Source organism: Pseudophryne corroboree, chromosome 2 (genome assembly GCF_028390025.1).
Source record: "Pseudophryne corroboree isolate aPseCor3 chromosome 2, aPseCor3.hap2, whole genome shotgun sequence".
Classification (NCBI taxonomy): Eukaryota; Metazoa; Chordata; class Amphibia; order Anura; family Myobatrachidae; genus Pseudophryne; species Pseudophryne corroboree.
This window is the reverse complement of record NC_086445.1, coordinates 182,139,011-182,152,840: the sequence shown is the minus strand read 5'-3', so window position 1 is coordinate 182,152,840 and position 13,830 is coordinate 182,139,011. Positions and strand designations below refer to the sequence as shown.

General features: G+C 44.2%; 1 protein-coding gene across 1 annotated transcript in view; it reads right to left on the bottom strand.

Moving 5' to 3' along the window:
- The window catches only part of SOAT2 (sterol O-acyltransferase 2), a 138,125-nt gene that overhangs the window by 18,749 nt on the left and 105,546 nt on the right, over positions 1 to 13,830 (bottom strand). Inside the window, exons 10-13 of the mRNA XM_063952088.1 lie at positions 13,016 to 13,145; positions 10,757 to 10,854; positions 10,578 to 10,676; positions 10,336 to 10,471 (exon numbers count right to left, since the gene is read on the bottom strand). Coding sequence (XP_063808158.1) covers positions 10,336 to 10,471; positions 10,578 to 10,676; positions 10,757 to 10,854; positions 13,016 to 13,145 — 463 coding nt within the window. The remainder of the gene's footprint in view (positions 1 to 10,335; positions 10,472 to 10,577; positions 10,677 to 10,756; positions 10,855 to 13,015; positions 13,146 to 13,830) is intronic.

Sequence of the window (13,830 nt, the reverse complement as noted above, 5' to 3'; positions counted from 1 at the left end):
ATGCAGGGGTGACCTAGATTTCAGACCCAGGGAGGGAGTCCAGGATGTTTTTTTCAGGATATACTGGCTGGAGAGCTGCACTGTGCAAGTGCTACTCCATGCTCGTCCAGGCCACGCCCCCCATAAGATTTCTCTTTTATTACGGAAGTGGGAACCATAGGCCAGTAGAAAGAGGTACACCAGCGAGAGTGATATCGTGGGGTGGCTTGGGAGGCGTCCCTTGTTAGTCTTGACATATTAATGAGCAGTAGAGTTTGCTGTACATAACAGACCAGGAGGTCACAGAACAGGAGGTTCAGGTACAGCAGACTAGAAGTAGAGAGCACAACCGAAGAGGGTTGGTGCTAGACCCATATAGGCCAAAGAAGCTCATCGCTGAAGGAATTTGCAGCCGAAATTTTCAATTCCGTTGATCGTTCCGCACATAAGATTAGTTGCTTGTGTGCAGATACGATTTTACCGCATGTGATTGTGTGCATTAGCGTGTCTTGAATTCAGAAGAACGCTACTTGCACATTGTTAACGTGATTTGTGTAATTTTTTTATTTTAAGGGAAGTAGCCTGATCACTCAGGGACATTCCAGCGACTGATACTTGCTGGGGAGGGTAAGACACTCCCACACGCCCGAGCAAGTAGACGTACTTAGGTGCCCTAGGTTGGGTACGGAACCTCTGGGAACTTTGGTCGCCGTATTGGCCAGCATGGGCGGAGTTAAGTGGGCGGACCTCGTTGCAAAACCCCCACCGCAGCCTTACCCCGAACATTTTGGTTTTCTGTAAGGGTTGCCAAAGACCCTGATTTGAAGTCAGAGGTAGTGAAAGCAGCTCCTGCAGAGATGGGGGCCAGTTGTTCAGGTAAGGGGCGATCAACCCAGGTTCAGGTTGATTTGGTAAACCGACCAATTGGGTCGGCAAGGTATATCATGTGTGAAAAATATGGTCATCACACAGAGACATTGTGCAATGAATGGGAAAGGATGACTGTGCATGACGGGGAGAAGTTTCCCCGGGTAGGTACTTTTAACCCAGAAGTGTTACAAAATTTAAAGAGAAGAGTTTGCCTGATTAAATCTTCAAAAAGGCGTATTAGACATTATGATTATTTAACATTGTGGCAACAGGAAGGTGAAATACAAAGGGGGTTGGCGCCCCCACCACCATACAGACCTGGAGAGAAATTGGTTGCAGAGAATGGCGCTCAGGGTTATGTTAAATGTGTAGAAGTTAAAGATAATGTAACCAAAGTAATTAATGCTAACACTAATCCGTGCAAGTTGTACCCTGTTTTGAACTTTCCCCAGGATTGTGACCAAGAGGATAAGCCCACAACAATATCAGCACTCTCCCTAGCAGCCACCATATCAGAAACAGCAGTAGGCACGACCCAACTCATAAGATTAGCATCAAAGGCCCCTAGCGGAGGGACAGGTGAGGTCGTATCGACTGGTAAGTACGGCACCATACACTATGCTGAAACCATTTCACCAAATATTGTAGAATCTACACAGACTGATGTTATTGGACTTAATCCCGTTAGGGTAATAGCAGTGCCAAATGGGAAAACTGATACTTCAGGGGCAACCCCTATCAGGAACATCGCCATGCACTGTCCCTTTTCCCGAACGGAACTAAGGTCAATGATGTCTGAATTCCCTGATCCTAGGAAAGACTTAGCAGCATGTCAAAAGTATATTAGAGAGCTAGGAAATTCTGCAGAGCCAAATAACAAAGATTGGAGGACAGTTTTGAGGGCATGTTTACCCCCCAATGTTGATTCGTTAAAGTTTATCCTTGAGGATAAATGAGTTAGATGAGGAAGTACCACTAACAGATGAGTATAATCAGGATAATGTAAAGAGAATCAACTTACAGTTAGGAGTATATTTTCCTGCAGTAGTAAAGTGGAATAAAATCTTTACAATAAAACAAAAAGAAGGTGAATCCACATCAGAGTATTTTCACAGGGCTCTGCAGGATATGGCTAGGTACACTGGTATAGATGACATTAAAACCAACGTACACCACAGGGAAGTAGCTGTTTCAGTATTAATGGACGGTCTAAAAGAGGTTTTAAGGAATAGAATACAAACCACTAGGCCTGATTGGAGAGGTATGTCGGTGGATGCATTGGGAGAGGCTGCTGCTGGGCATGATCGGAATATCATCAGACACAGGGAGTCACAGAGTGATAAATTAATGGCTGTAAGCATACAGGCTCTTACTACCGGGTCACCACCTCAGCCCAGAACTGTGACCCCTGTGGGTAAGTCAAGAGGTATAAAATGTTATAGTTGTCACAGAGAGGGACACATGTCACGTGATTGTAAAACAAAACAAAGGCAAAATTCATATCAATCCCCTAGACAACGACCTGATACGAGACATTGGGATCAAGGACCGCAGAGGTGGAGCTATGAGCCACATGCAGGGGAAACAAAAAGGTATCCCCCAAGAAGAGACTGGCAAATTTCTGATAGTTCCCATCTACCCCCACCACAAGTAATTGCTGCCAGCGCGATTCAGGGAGGTCACCATACCCAATAGGGGTGTGGCCACACCTGTAATCTGCAGCCAGTGAAATTGATTGCGAGTCTTGGAAGTGAACCCGAGATTACAATTGATGTAGCTGGTAAATCATTAAATTTCCTTGTAGATACAGGGGCGGCCAAATCAGTGATAAATTCGACAGTGGGCATGAGAACCACTGGTAAGACAATTCCAGCCATGGGAGTAACGGGAGTAGTACAGCACTACCCTGTTAGCAAACCAGCAGAGATTACAATAGGGCCTTTGCATACCAAGCATTCCTTTTTGCTGGCTGCATCGGCACCGACTAATCTCCTGGGAAGAGATTTATTGTGTAAAATGGGGTGCGTCATATATTGTACTCCTGAAGGTGTATTCTTAGACATACCTGAGAATCACGCTCAGGAAGTACGAGACATGCTAGACTCCCCATCAAAATTAATGTCACATACCGTTATGATAAATAGGAGTCCATCCCAGGTAGAAGAAATGACATCTCACATACCAGAGTCACTTTGGACTAAAGATGGACAAGACACTGGATTAATGGCAAACGTAGCTCCAGTAGTTGTGCAAGTAAAAGATGGTAGGATAGCTCCAAAAATCCCACAATACCCTCTGAAGCCAGAGGTGGAGTTAGGAGTGTACCCCGTAATAGAGCGCTTGCTACAACAGGGCATTCTGGTAAGAACATCCAGCACTGCCAATAGTCCCATCTTCCCTGTGAAAAAGAGTGGGGGGAGGGGTTACAGGCTAGTGCAGGATCTAAGGGGGATTAACAAAATAGTTGAGAGTCAGTTCCCCGTAGTGCCAAATCCAGCTGTCATCCTTATGCAGATCCCTCCCACTGCGAAATTTTTCACTGTTATTGACCTTTGCTCCGCCTTCTTCTCGGTACCTCTGCACCCTGACAGCCAATATTTGTTTGCATTCACATATAGAGGAGTCCAATACACATGGACTCGATTACCACAAGGTTTCATAGACAGTCCGAGTATATTTTCACAGGCTTTGCATGATTGTTTACAGTCTTTCCAACCAGAGAGTGGATCAATATTGATACAGTATGTGGAGGATTTACTACTGTGTTCAGATTCACTGGAAGCGTCCCTGAAAGATACGAAACAGCTCCTGTTTCATCTTTCAGACACAGGACACAAGGTTTCCAAAGACAAGTTGCAATTATGCCAGACTAAAGTGAAATATTTGGGACACTGTCTGACACAAGGACTGAGACACCTGACCGCTGATAGAATTCAAGCAATTAGAGACATGACTCTGAAACAAACCCAGCAACAGATCAGAACGTTTTTAGGAATGTGTGGGTATTGCCGTAACTGGATCCCAGGTTTTTCCCTTCTAGCATTACCTTTGCAGGAGATGGTCTCATCAAACAAACCTGATCGGATTTCGCATACAGACGAATCCGAGATGGCATTTGAGAGACTTAAACAGTGCCTAACGCAGGCACCAGCATTAGGTATGCCAGACTATGGGAAACCCTTTGAGCTGTACGGAACAGAAAGTGCTGGTTGCGCGGCAGGCATCCTAACCCAATAGCACGGTGATGCCAGCAGGCCGGTAGCATACTACAGCGCTCAGCTAGATACGGTAGCGCGATCCCTCCCCACATGCTTGCGAAGTGTCGCTGCGATAGCATTGCTAGTTAAAAAAAGCGAAGATGTAGTGCTAGGACACAACCTCACAATTCATACGCCACATGCAGTGTCAGCCTTGCTGAATTCTGCCCAAACCAGGCACGTCTCATCAGCGCGGTTTACAAGATGGGAATTGGCATTAATGGCCCCCGTAAACATCACCATAAGGAGATGCAGTGCATTAAATCCTGCAACATATCTCCCAGGTGTGCCTGGACAGGCACAAAGGGTGGAGGATGAGAGTGATGGTGAAGGAGGATTTAATACAGGGGATGACATGCATGATTGTATGGAATATTTGACCCAAAATTTCACGGCAAGACCTGACATCAGTGACAACCCACTGGAAGATGTAGATTTTACTTTCTACACTGACGGTAGTTGTCACAGACAGACGGACTCGGGAGACTTGTGTACTGGATACGCAGTCGTAGATGACCAAGGCACCACAGAAGCAGAACCACTAGGCCCACCTCACTCAGCCCAGGTTGCTGAACTGGTTGCCCTAACCAGAGCATGTGAATTGGCTAAGGGCAAGTCAGCCAATATCTACACCGATTCTAGATACGCCTTCGGGGTAGTCCATGATTTCGGAGCCCTATGGCGCCTCAGAAATTTCATGACGGCAGCTGGTACACCTGTAGCGCATGCAACTCACATAAAAAGGCTTCTAACAGCGATACAGGAACCCGACAGAGTGGCTGTTATCAAGTGTAAAGCACATACATATAGCCAAGACCCGGTATCACTTGGTAACAGCCGAGCAGACGAAGCTGCTAAGTTAGCAGCTGGTACCCCCAGACAGACAAACACCACACAACTGATGGTATTCAATACCGTCAACACACAGAAATTGTGTGAAATGCAAAATTTGTGTTCCACACAGGAAAAGGCAGTTTGGAGGGCAAAAGGATATGGCCAGGAGTCCTCAGGACTCTGGACAGATGGACAGGGTAAACCAGTGGCACCCAGAGCATACCTTCCAAGTTTAGCGGAAGCAGCACATGGGCTGACTCATCTAGGCAAGGAAGGGATGTGCAAGTTGGTAAGAGCATATTGGTGCGCCCCAGGATTTTCTTCCCATGCGGGAAAAAGGGCAATGACATGCCTCACCTGCTTGAGGAAGAATATCGGAAAGGCAATACCAACAGAACCATCTCATATCCCACCTACAGGCGGCCCTTTTCAGGTAATACAAATTGATTTCATACAATTACCCCCTTGTCGAAATTTGAAGTATGTACTAGTTTGTATAGATGTGTTTTCAAATTGGGTCGAAGCATTTCCTGCGGCCACAAATACCGCTATGTTTACTGCTAAGAAAATTGTGCAGGAATTTGTGTGTAGATACGGTATCCCTAGAATAATTGAAAGTGATAGGGGTACCCATTTCACAGGTGATGTCTTTCAAGGAATGTGTAAGTTGATGGGAATTGATAGTAAGCTGCACACTCCGTACCGCCCCCAGGCGAGTGCGAAAGTAGAAAGAGTGAACAGCACTATTAAAAATAAATTGAGCAAAGTTATGGCAGAAACAGGATTGACATGGCCAGAAGCTTTACCCATTGTACTATACAGCATCAGAACCACTCCCAGGTCCCCTCTTAATCTGTCCCCCTTTGAAATTCTGTTTGGTCGACAACCGCATGTCATGATTAACCCCCAGGACGATTTGAAGTGTAACAATGAAGTGACTGTAAAATACCTGGTTAACATGAGTAAACAGCTAAGGAATCATAATGACAATTTGAAGTTGGTGATCCCTGATCTGCCAGATAGTAATTGTCATGACATTGAACCTGGGGATTATGTAATGATACGGAATTTTCTACGCTCAGGTTGCCTTATTGACAGATGGGAAGGACCATACCAAGTCTTATTGATTAGCACGACAGCATTGAAGGTTGCAGAGAGAGAGACTTGGGTTCATTCGTCCCATTGTAAGAAGGTTGCTGATCCAGAGAGGTCCCGTGATAAAGAACAGACGGTTGAGGAAGTTGTATCACTGGAGTGTCTGTTTCAGGAGGACTGAGATGGCACCTGAGCATTGAGAATAATAAGATCGGATACAGTTGTCGATTCCCTGTTCCCTTTTATTGTTTTTCTCCACTTCCCATCCCTGTTTTTCTCCACTTCCCATCCCATCTCCCTCAATTATTTCTTTCCCCTTCTCATTCTTCTCCATTTCCTCCTATAAGATGGACTTGCCCCAAGAGACTGTGATCCGGATTTTCCTATTGACCATGATGTTGACCAGAGCAGTCTGTTCCGGCGAGAGTACCATGGAGGTCGAGAGAGGTTCTGGAATGGGTTCTGATGACAAAGATGGAGGCGTAGATTTCCAAGAACAACATAATCATCAAGCAAAGGCGAGTATCAGAAAACGATCCGATAGCATTGGCAATAGGAGGAATTGTGAAGGATTGTTAGCTGAAGAGAACTGTATCTGTAGACTCTGTGACAGTGTAGTTGAGGATGGGTGCATCAAGAAATGTCAGTCCAGTTTTAATATCCACATGGACCGGCATCCATTGAATGACTATCACTCCTTAGTGGGTAAAGTGTTGAATCAGACAGATTGTTGGGTATGCTCTCAAGTACCTCAAGGCCATAGCAAATCAGGATTAGTACCATTCCCTTTAACTTTAGGGGAGGTACTTGAGCTAAGTGGTGGGAGGCCGGTGGACAGGAGGTTTAATATCTCCAGTCCTCCTAGTTTGAAGCTCCACCAATATCATGTGGATAGATCCCTAGTATGTTTTAACATTTCCAATCCCCGAAAGCCGGGAAATTGGGAAGTGTCATGGAATAACCAAACCATGACCTTTTTATATAGAGCCGATAGAATGCCTACAGATACAGAACTTATACGCCACATAGCCGGTAGTGGAAAATATTTCCGATATAGGTATACCCTAGGAAGTAGGATCATGAGAGTTGGAGAAGTATCACCAGGATACTGTGCACATATCGTACAAACAGATACGTGTACTAAACAGATGGGAGAATTAGGGTTAGGAGATTTCATATGGAAAATGTGTAATATGGTTATGTCCTACTCCGTCCCATATGTTCTCCCCGATGACGCATATTTCATATGCGGGAGGAAGGCATATAAGTGGCTTGCCCCAAACTCAGAAGGATTATGTTATATTGGAAAAGTACTGCCTGAGGTAATGACGGTATCGCATACCAAAATGAAAGATATTCACCGTGGTGCCCAAGCTCCTTATACTCACACTCATTACGAGCACGTAGTTAAAAGGCAACTGACAGAAAGGACAGAGCATCCGGCCTCTGACCTGATACATGAATACACCGGGATTCAAGTCCTACTCGCGTTAGATATTACTCGCACCGCCAGAGGAGTGTTGAATTATAAATATATATCTGCGCTTGCAAATTTATTAGACAATATCACTGAAATGTATGACGACACTTTTAGATATACCGGAAGGGAGCTCCAAGCTTATAAAACAGAACTGGTTCAGCATAGGATGGTTCTCAATTATCTCACGGCAGTGACAGGTGGATATTGTGTCACACTGGCAACGCAGTACGGCGTAAAATGCTGCACTTATATTACGAATAGCACCGAGGATCCGGTCGAGGTCATAGACCAAAAGATGGACGACATTCTCCAATTAAAGTGGGAATTCCGCAGGAGACACAATCTCACCCTTGCTGCTGTGGGTAATGAGCTGACCGGTTGGGTGTCATGGTTGAACCCGCGAAATTGGTTCTCTGGTTTAGGAGAATGGGCTCAAGGAATTATAATGGATGTAGGGAAATTTCTTCTGTGTATCTTGGGTATCGTCATATCGATTGGTTTGATATTTAGATGCGTTCAGGCTTTAACGAAGTGTAAATGAAGTACTAGGGTGATGAGTCTAAGGAGTGAGGACATTGTAATTCCAATGGATTTGATTTATGACCCAACGATAGAGACAATGTTGTGATGAAAATGTGATTCCACGGTCCGTTTCTTTCACCCGTTTCTCCTTTGTTTTTCTCCAAGGTAAAAAGACATCCGCTTGGAAGAAGAATTTGACAACCTTTTACACAGACAACAGATGGACTATGCCATAGACCCCCTTATCCCTAGTAACGTTAATTTTACGCTAGCCCAACATTTTTTGTTAGTCTATGGACATTGAGAAAGCTTTTGCTCGCATTTCGGCAAAAGCCCAAAGAAACTACAGTCAACATGTACATCAAGACAAGACACCAGACAAGACTTCAATCAACAAATGTTTATTAAACTCACATAGTTTATGACTGCATTTACCATAATTGTTCTTCATCTTCAACCTTCAGGTAATAACACACATAGTCGATAGGGAATACAGGCACAGATATCAGCACTCACATATTCCCCCATTCATGTATCATCAACTAAAATGTGCTCCCCCATTTTGTTGCAACCAAAAGCCGAAAAGAGCTCGGTAAAGTTTGACAGCCCATCCACAGACCCTTAATACGGGATAAGAAGGAATTCAAATGTATACTTCGCAATACCTCGAAGCTTGATTCAAAACACGTACGGCACGATGATAGATGACCCCCCAAACACGGATTCATACACACATGCTTCTGCTATCTCACTAGGTCATACCCTTTTCCCACCTTCTTCTCTCCTCCCTTACCCAATCATAGAAATGTATTTACATATGACATATATTTTTCTCTTTTTGAAATGTTTTAGGAAGTGGCAGTTATTGGTGACTGCCAAAGGGTGGACTGTCAAAGTCAGAAAAATATCACTCCACACATTGCCATATATGCACCTCATGCGAGTGCCTGCTGCACGTGCATGAGCCCTCCCGTGCGTGCGTATACTCACAGTGCGTGCACCCGCAGGCGCACGGTATGCGCATTTACGGTAGAGTTTGTGTGTGTCTAGCGTGCGACTCGATCGTAACATATTTTAGTCATATAATGTATTTCGTAGATTATGGTCCCTTTGATAGAATCTGAAAGTTTAGTTAATGTAGCATGTTCAGGGACAAAGAGATCCCTCTTTGTTTGATATGAAGGGTCAGACAGGGGTTTCACAGTGGTGTTTAGTATCCATTGGAAGAGAATATAATTAGCAATATTCCGGTGTTGGTTTGAAGCGGATTACTCGCTTGTGCGTATAGTTATGGACATAAGAAGTTTATGGACATTTACTATATTTGCACTTTATTACCCATGCGGCGGGAAACCCAGTTTCCCTCCCACCTGAGCAGTTTGGAATAGTCACAGCCCACCTGTATGAACCAACCTATGACCTTTTGTTATAATGCGGAGACGAATTCCTTGGTCCAATGAACAATAAGATTGTAGGGACCATTGTATTGTACTGTGTGTAGTGTATATAAAGACAAGCCGATCTGATCCAGCTCTCTACTCTTCTCAACGGTTCTCATCACTGATAATCGGGAGCTGGATATCCAGAAAGGCGCTTGCGATTGTTTCCCCTTGTGCGTAAGTTCTCTGCAACCATTTTGTCTCTTATTAATGTTGTAAGCCATTCTCTCTCTCCTTCCCCCTTAAATGTAATTGTGTCTTTGTTGTATTTTAACGTGTAGTAACTCGGTTAGGTATTTTATGTTAGTTTGGTAGTGTATAACTTGTATTGTGTATTCTTTTGCGATTGAACGTTCATTTTCTCCCTTAAAGGTGTTAGAACCTTAGACCGGTATTTGAGTGTTTATTATATTGCTAAAGGGTTCTCAGAGCGTCACAGTCGCTCATACAGCTTTTAAACTAACAAGGTTACACTGTGTTGCATTTACACCTTATCACTGCACAAAGGGTTACAGTATAAGTTCATTGTTTATGATATTGTTACAAAGGTTTAACTCTGTGAGCGTCAGCGCCGCTTGTGATCTCCTCGTGGTCTCGAGCGTCCGCTACGCTGATAGCGTATCATTACGTTAGTCAGCAGCCTATAGCGTGCTTGCCTTTACGCTTTACGCCATGAGCGAATGTGCCGCTCGTGCGTCTCATCCACGGCTAAGCGTTTGTTACGCTACGTGCGTACTCTTACGGTATTCCATACGCCAATTGTGTACTGTGTTCTTCAACCTTTTAGAGTGTTTTAAATAGGATAAATATTAGGCTTTATCATAAGTATAGTAATGTACTACATGAAAAATATCTATACCTCCAAATATAGCAAAGAGGCAGAACATGACCGGGTAAAAGTAGCCAAGAGACACTGTAAAGACATATTCATGTACAGAGGCTGAGATGAGGAATACAGCCAGCATCACTCCGGCACGACACCGCTGGTTGAACACCTAAAAGCAAGAAAAAATAATAATTATTTCATTACTGGACACAAACTTTTTTTTTTTTTTTTCCTTTTTAACAGATATCTCTATTATCCCATCAGTGAGTCCTCACCCAAAGCAGATCCTGGTACACATAATTATACAACCAGTCATGAACGACCACATTCCATGTACGGTAATAGTTAGAGAAGGAGGTGGAATTCCACCAGTCCTGTAGAAAATTGAGCATGGTTAATAAGAAGCAGTAAGATGCACAATGTAATTATGGAAGTAGAGGTGATGTACAGTCACCTTGTAAAACATGCGATCTGCAAAGCGGAGCATCTCAGCAAAGGCATTCAGCCAACAGTGCAAGAAGGCAAAGAATGTGAGCAGCAACACAAAGGTACCTGGGAGAGAGAAGAAAATACAGACATTATATGGACAACAAGGTTTCTGGGAGGAATACAAAAGTGGCAATTTCTCATTGATATTTTGGGAGAATTTAAAGTATTGATTTTTTTGGACAGGTAAATCCAACCTGATTTACATAAAAACAAAAAAGGAAAGAAAGAAAAAAAAAAGAAAAATGTGCAACTTTAAACCCTGCCGTAAAAATCTGGTTTTCTAAATTTATACCCTACTTACATTCCCGCTATGTGTTAAAGGTCAACTCCACCTCCTGACACCCCCTTCCCATTCACTCTACTTTTGTGCATACTTCCAAGTTATCATTACAAACATCACAAAATGTAAAGTCCCACAAGTAAAAATTTCCATACTAGAACCTCATATTCTGTAGCATCCGGTTAATGAAGCACATTGTATAAACTGATAGCCATATTTGCTGCTTTCCCATTGGTTTATTACAGATGAATGTTATGAAGGTTTCTGGAAACACTCTTAGTAATATGCAAATTATGTCAAATGTCACCTTATGACTTCACTTCTGCACCACCTCTAATTAATCTAATCTTATACCATTTTTTTTTACAAAAAATACAGCAAGTTCAAGTCCCATTTATGTCTTAAGTCATGAAAGCAAGGGGCAGAACAGTTATATTTTAAGTGTCACATTTCTACATTTGAATTCAGTAAGAGGGAAAACTTGCGATGTAGGCGGCTACCATGTGCTATTCCAGGATTGTACATCACAGAGAATTAAAACTTCCCCATACACTCCTACTCCTGATGTACTAAAGACGGGCCAGTACTTGGGCCCTCATTCCGAGTCGTTCGCTCTGTAAATTTCTTCGCATTGCAGCGTTTTTCTGCTTAGTACGCATGCGCAATGTTCGCACTGCGACTTTGCCAAGTAATTTTGCTATGAAGATAGGATTTTTACTCACGGCTTTTTCTTCGCTCCGGCGATCGTAGTGTGATTGACAGGAAATGGGTGTTACTGGGCGGAAACACAGCGTTTTATGGGCGTGTGGATAAAAACGCTACCGTTTCCGGAAAAAACGCAGGAGTGGCCGGAGAAACGGGGGAGTGTCTGGGCGAACGCTGGGTGTGTTTGTGACGTCAAACCAGGAACGACAAGCACTGAACTGATCGCAGATGCCGAGTAAGTCAGAAGCTACTCTGAAACTGCTAAGTAGTTTGTAATCGCAATATTGCGAATACATCGGTCGCAATTTTAAGAAGCTAAGATACACTCCCAGTAGGCGGCGGCTTAGCGTGTGCAACTCTGCTAAAATCGCCTTGCGAGCGAACAACTCGGAATGAGGGCCTTGGTTCTCCCACATGCCTTTCTCGGGCTCACGCACACGTGGTATAAAGCTCCTTTGATGCCTCATAGCACAAGCCCCACCCCCAGAGCATGTTCCCGCACTCGCACTGATGTCCCATGCTGCTGTGTCAGAGTGGGGGACTAGTAGGGTGGAACAGCAGCTGCGGTGGAAAAAGGTAAATACATTTTTCAGTGTGGCAGCCTCCTGCTGTGCATACTGGGCTTACGTGCTCCGCTTGCAATGGAATAAAGGGGGGTACACACGGAGCAATAATCTAAGCAATCTGACTAGATTGCTTAGATTTTCAGCAAGATCGCTCCGTGTGGAGCCCTAACAGCGATAGCGATGCGCAGCCCCGCGCATCGCTATTGCTGGTGCTAGATTGGCCTGCCATGCAGGCCAATCTAGCAGGTCGCTCAGTTCACCCGCTGTGTGAAATGAGCGCCCCCCCCCCTTCTCCGCCCGCATGCTCAGCACTGATCGTGCTGTGCTGAGCGGCGGGAGAGATGTGTGCTGAGCGGTTCGCTCAGCACACATCTCTCCCGCATCGGCCCGTCTATATGGGCCTTTATAAAGGGGGGTACACATGGGCCTTAAATGTAAGAAAATAAACTGTAATTGGTTCCTGGTGTATTATACTATTTGCCATTTATTAGAATTAGGTTATGGGGATTTTATAGTATGCAGAACTATTAACTTCACCTGGGAAGCCCAGTTTTTCATTTCAATGTTACTGGAACCCTAAGAATTTTGCAATTTGTAATTTATACCCTCAGCGCGGTTTACACGTGATCCAGTGCAGTAAATAGATGTTACAAGAGCCAGCTGACTATCTTACCCGGCAATGTAGCATGGAAGATGGAAAGTACCAAAGTCTTCGTATTCAGCGGCTGTTTGCTCATGTTTTTGAATACTGGTATGCATAGAGTGACCAGGACAAAGTATATGAAAAACACACAGCCCAGGAACTATCGGAGTTGAATATAAAAAAAAGCAACAGTTAGCCACCCAGCAAATGACATATATTGGTCATATATTGTCCATGGATACCTCTTTAAATTAGTAACAACATTTTTATTCTCTTGTAGGGATGATTTAATTTTGTCAACAAACAATAAAATCTATATAATCTATATAATAAATTGGCTAAGGTCTGTCCCGCCTGTGACGTGACGTGCCACCTCCCACCCCCTTCACAAACCGCACCCTCTGCATTGACAGAACACTCCAGTGGGTGAGAATGGAGAACCACTCTGAGCTGGGAACAATGGCGTAAGTATACAGCAGGGACAGATCGGGAAGGGGGTGGGCGGGGAGTAGTAGAGGGTGGACTGAGGTGACCTGGCATATGCCGGGTCTCTTTACTAGTAGTTTGATAAAACGTAATGCCGTTTTTTAGAGATTTGGATAAATTACTACTCGTTGCAGTGGAGTAATGTTTTTCTAAGTGGCACCGTGCATGAGTCCCAGTTGTCTGCGCACAGACTTGTACTGATTTAGACACATGTGGTGGCAGGGGGATGCGGTCAAGATCCCGCCGGACGGAATACCAACATATTCTCCCTCTGTGGGTGTCCACGACACCCATAGAGGGAGAATAAATTAGTGTGCCCGCAAGGGGCTGTGTTGAGCTCGCTCCCCTGTCGGGATTGT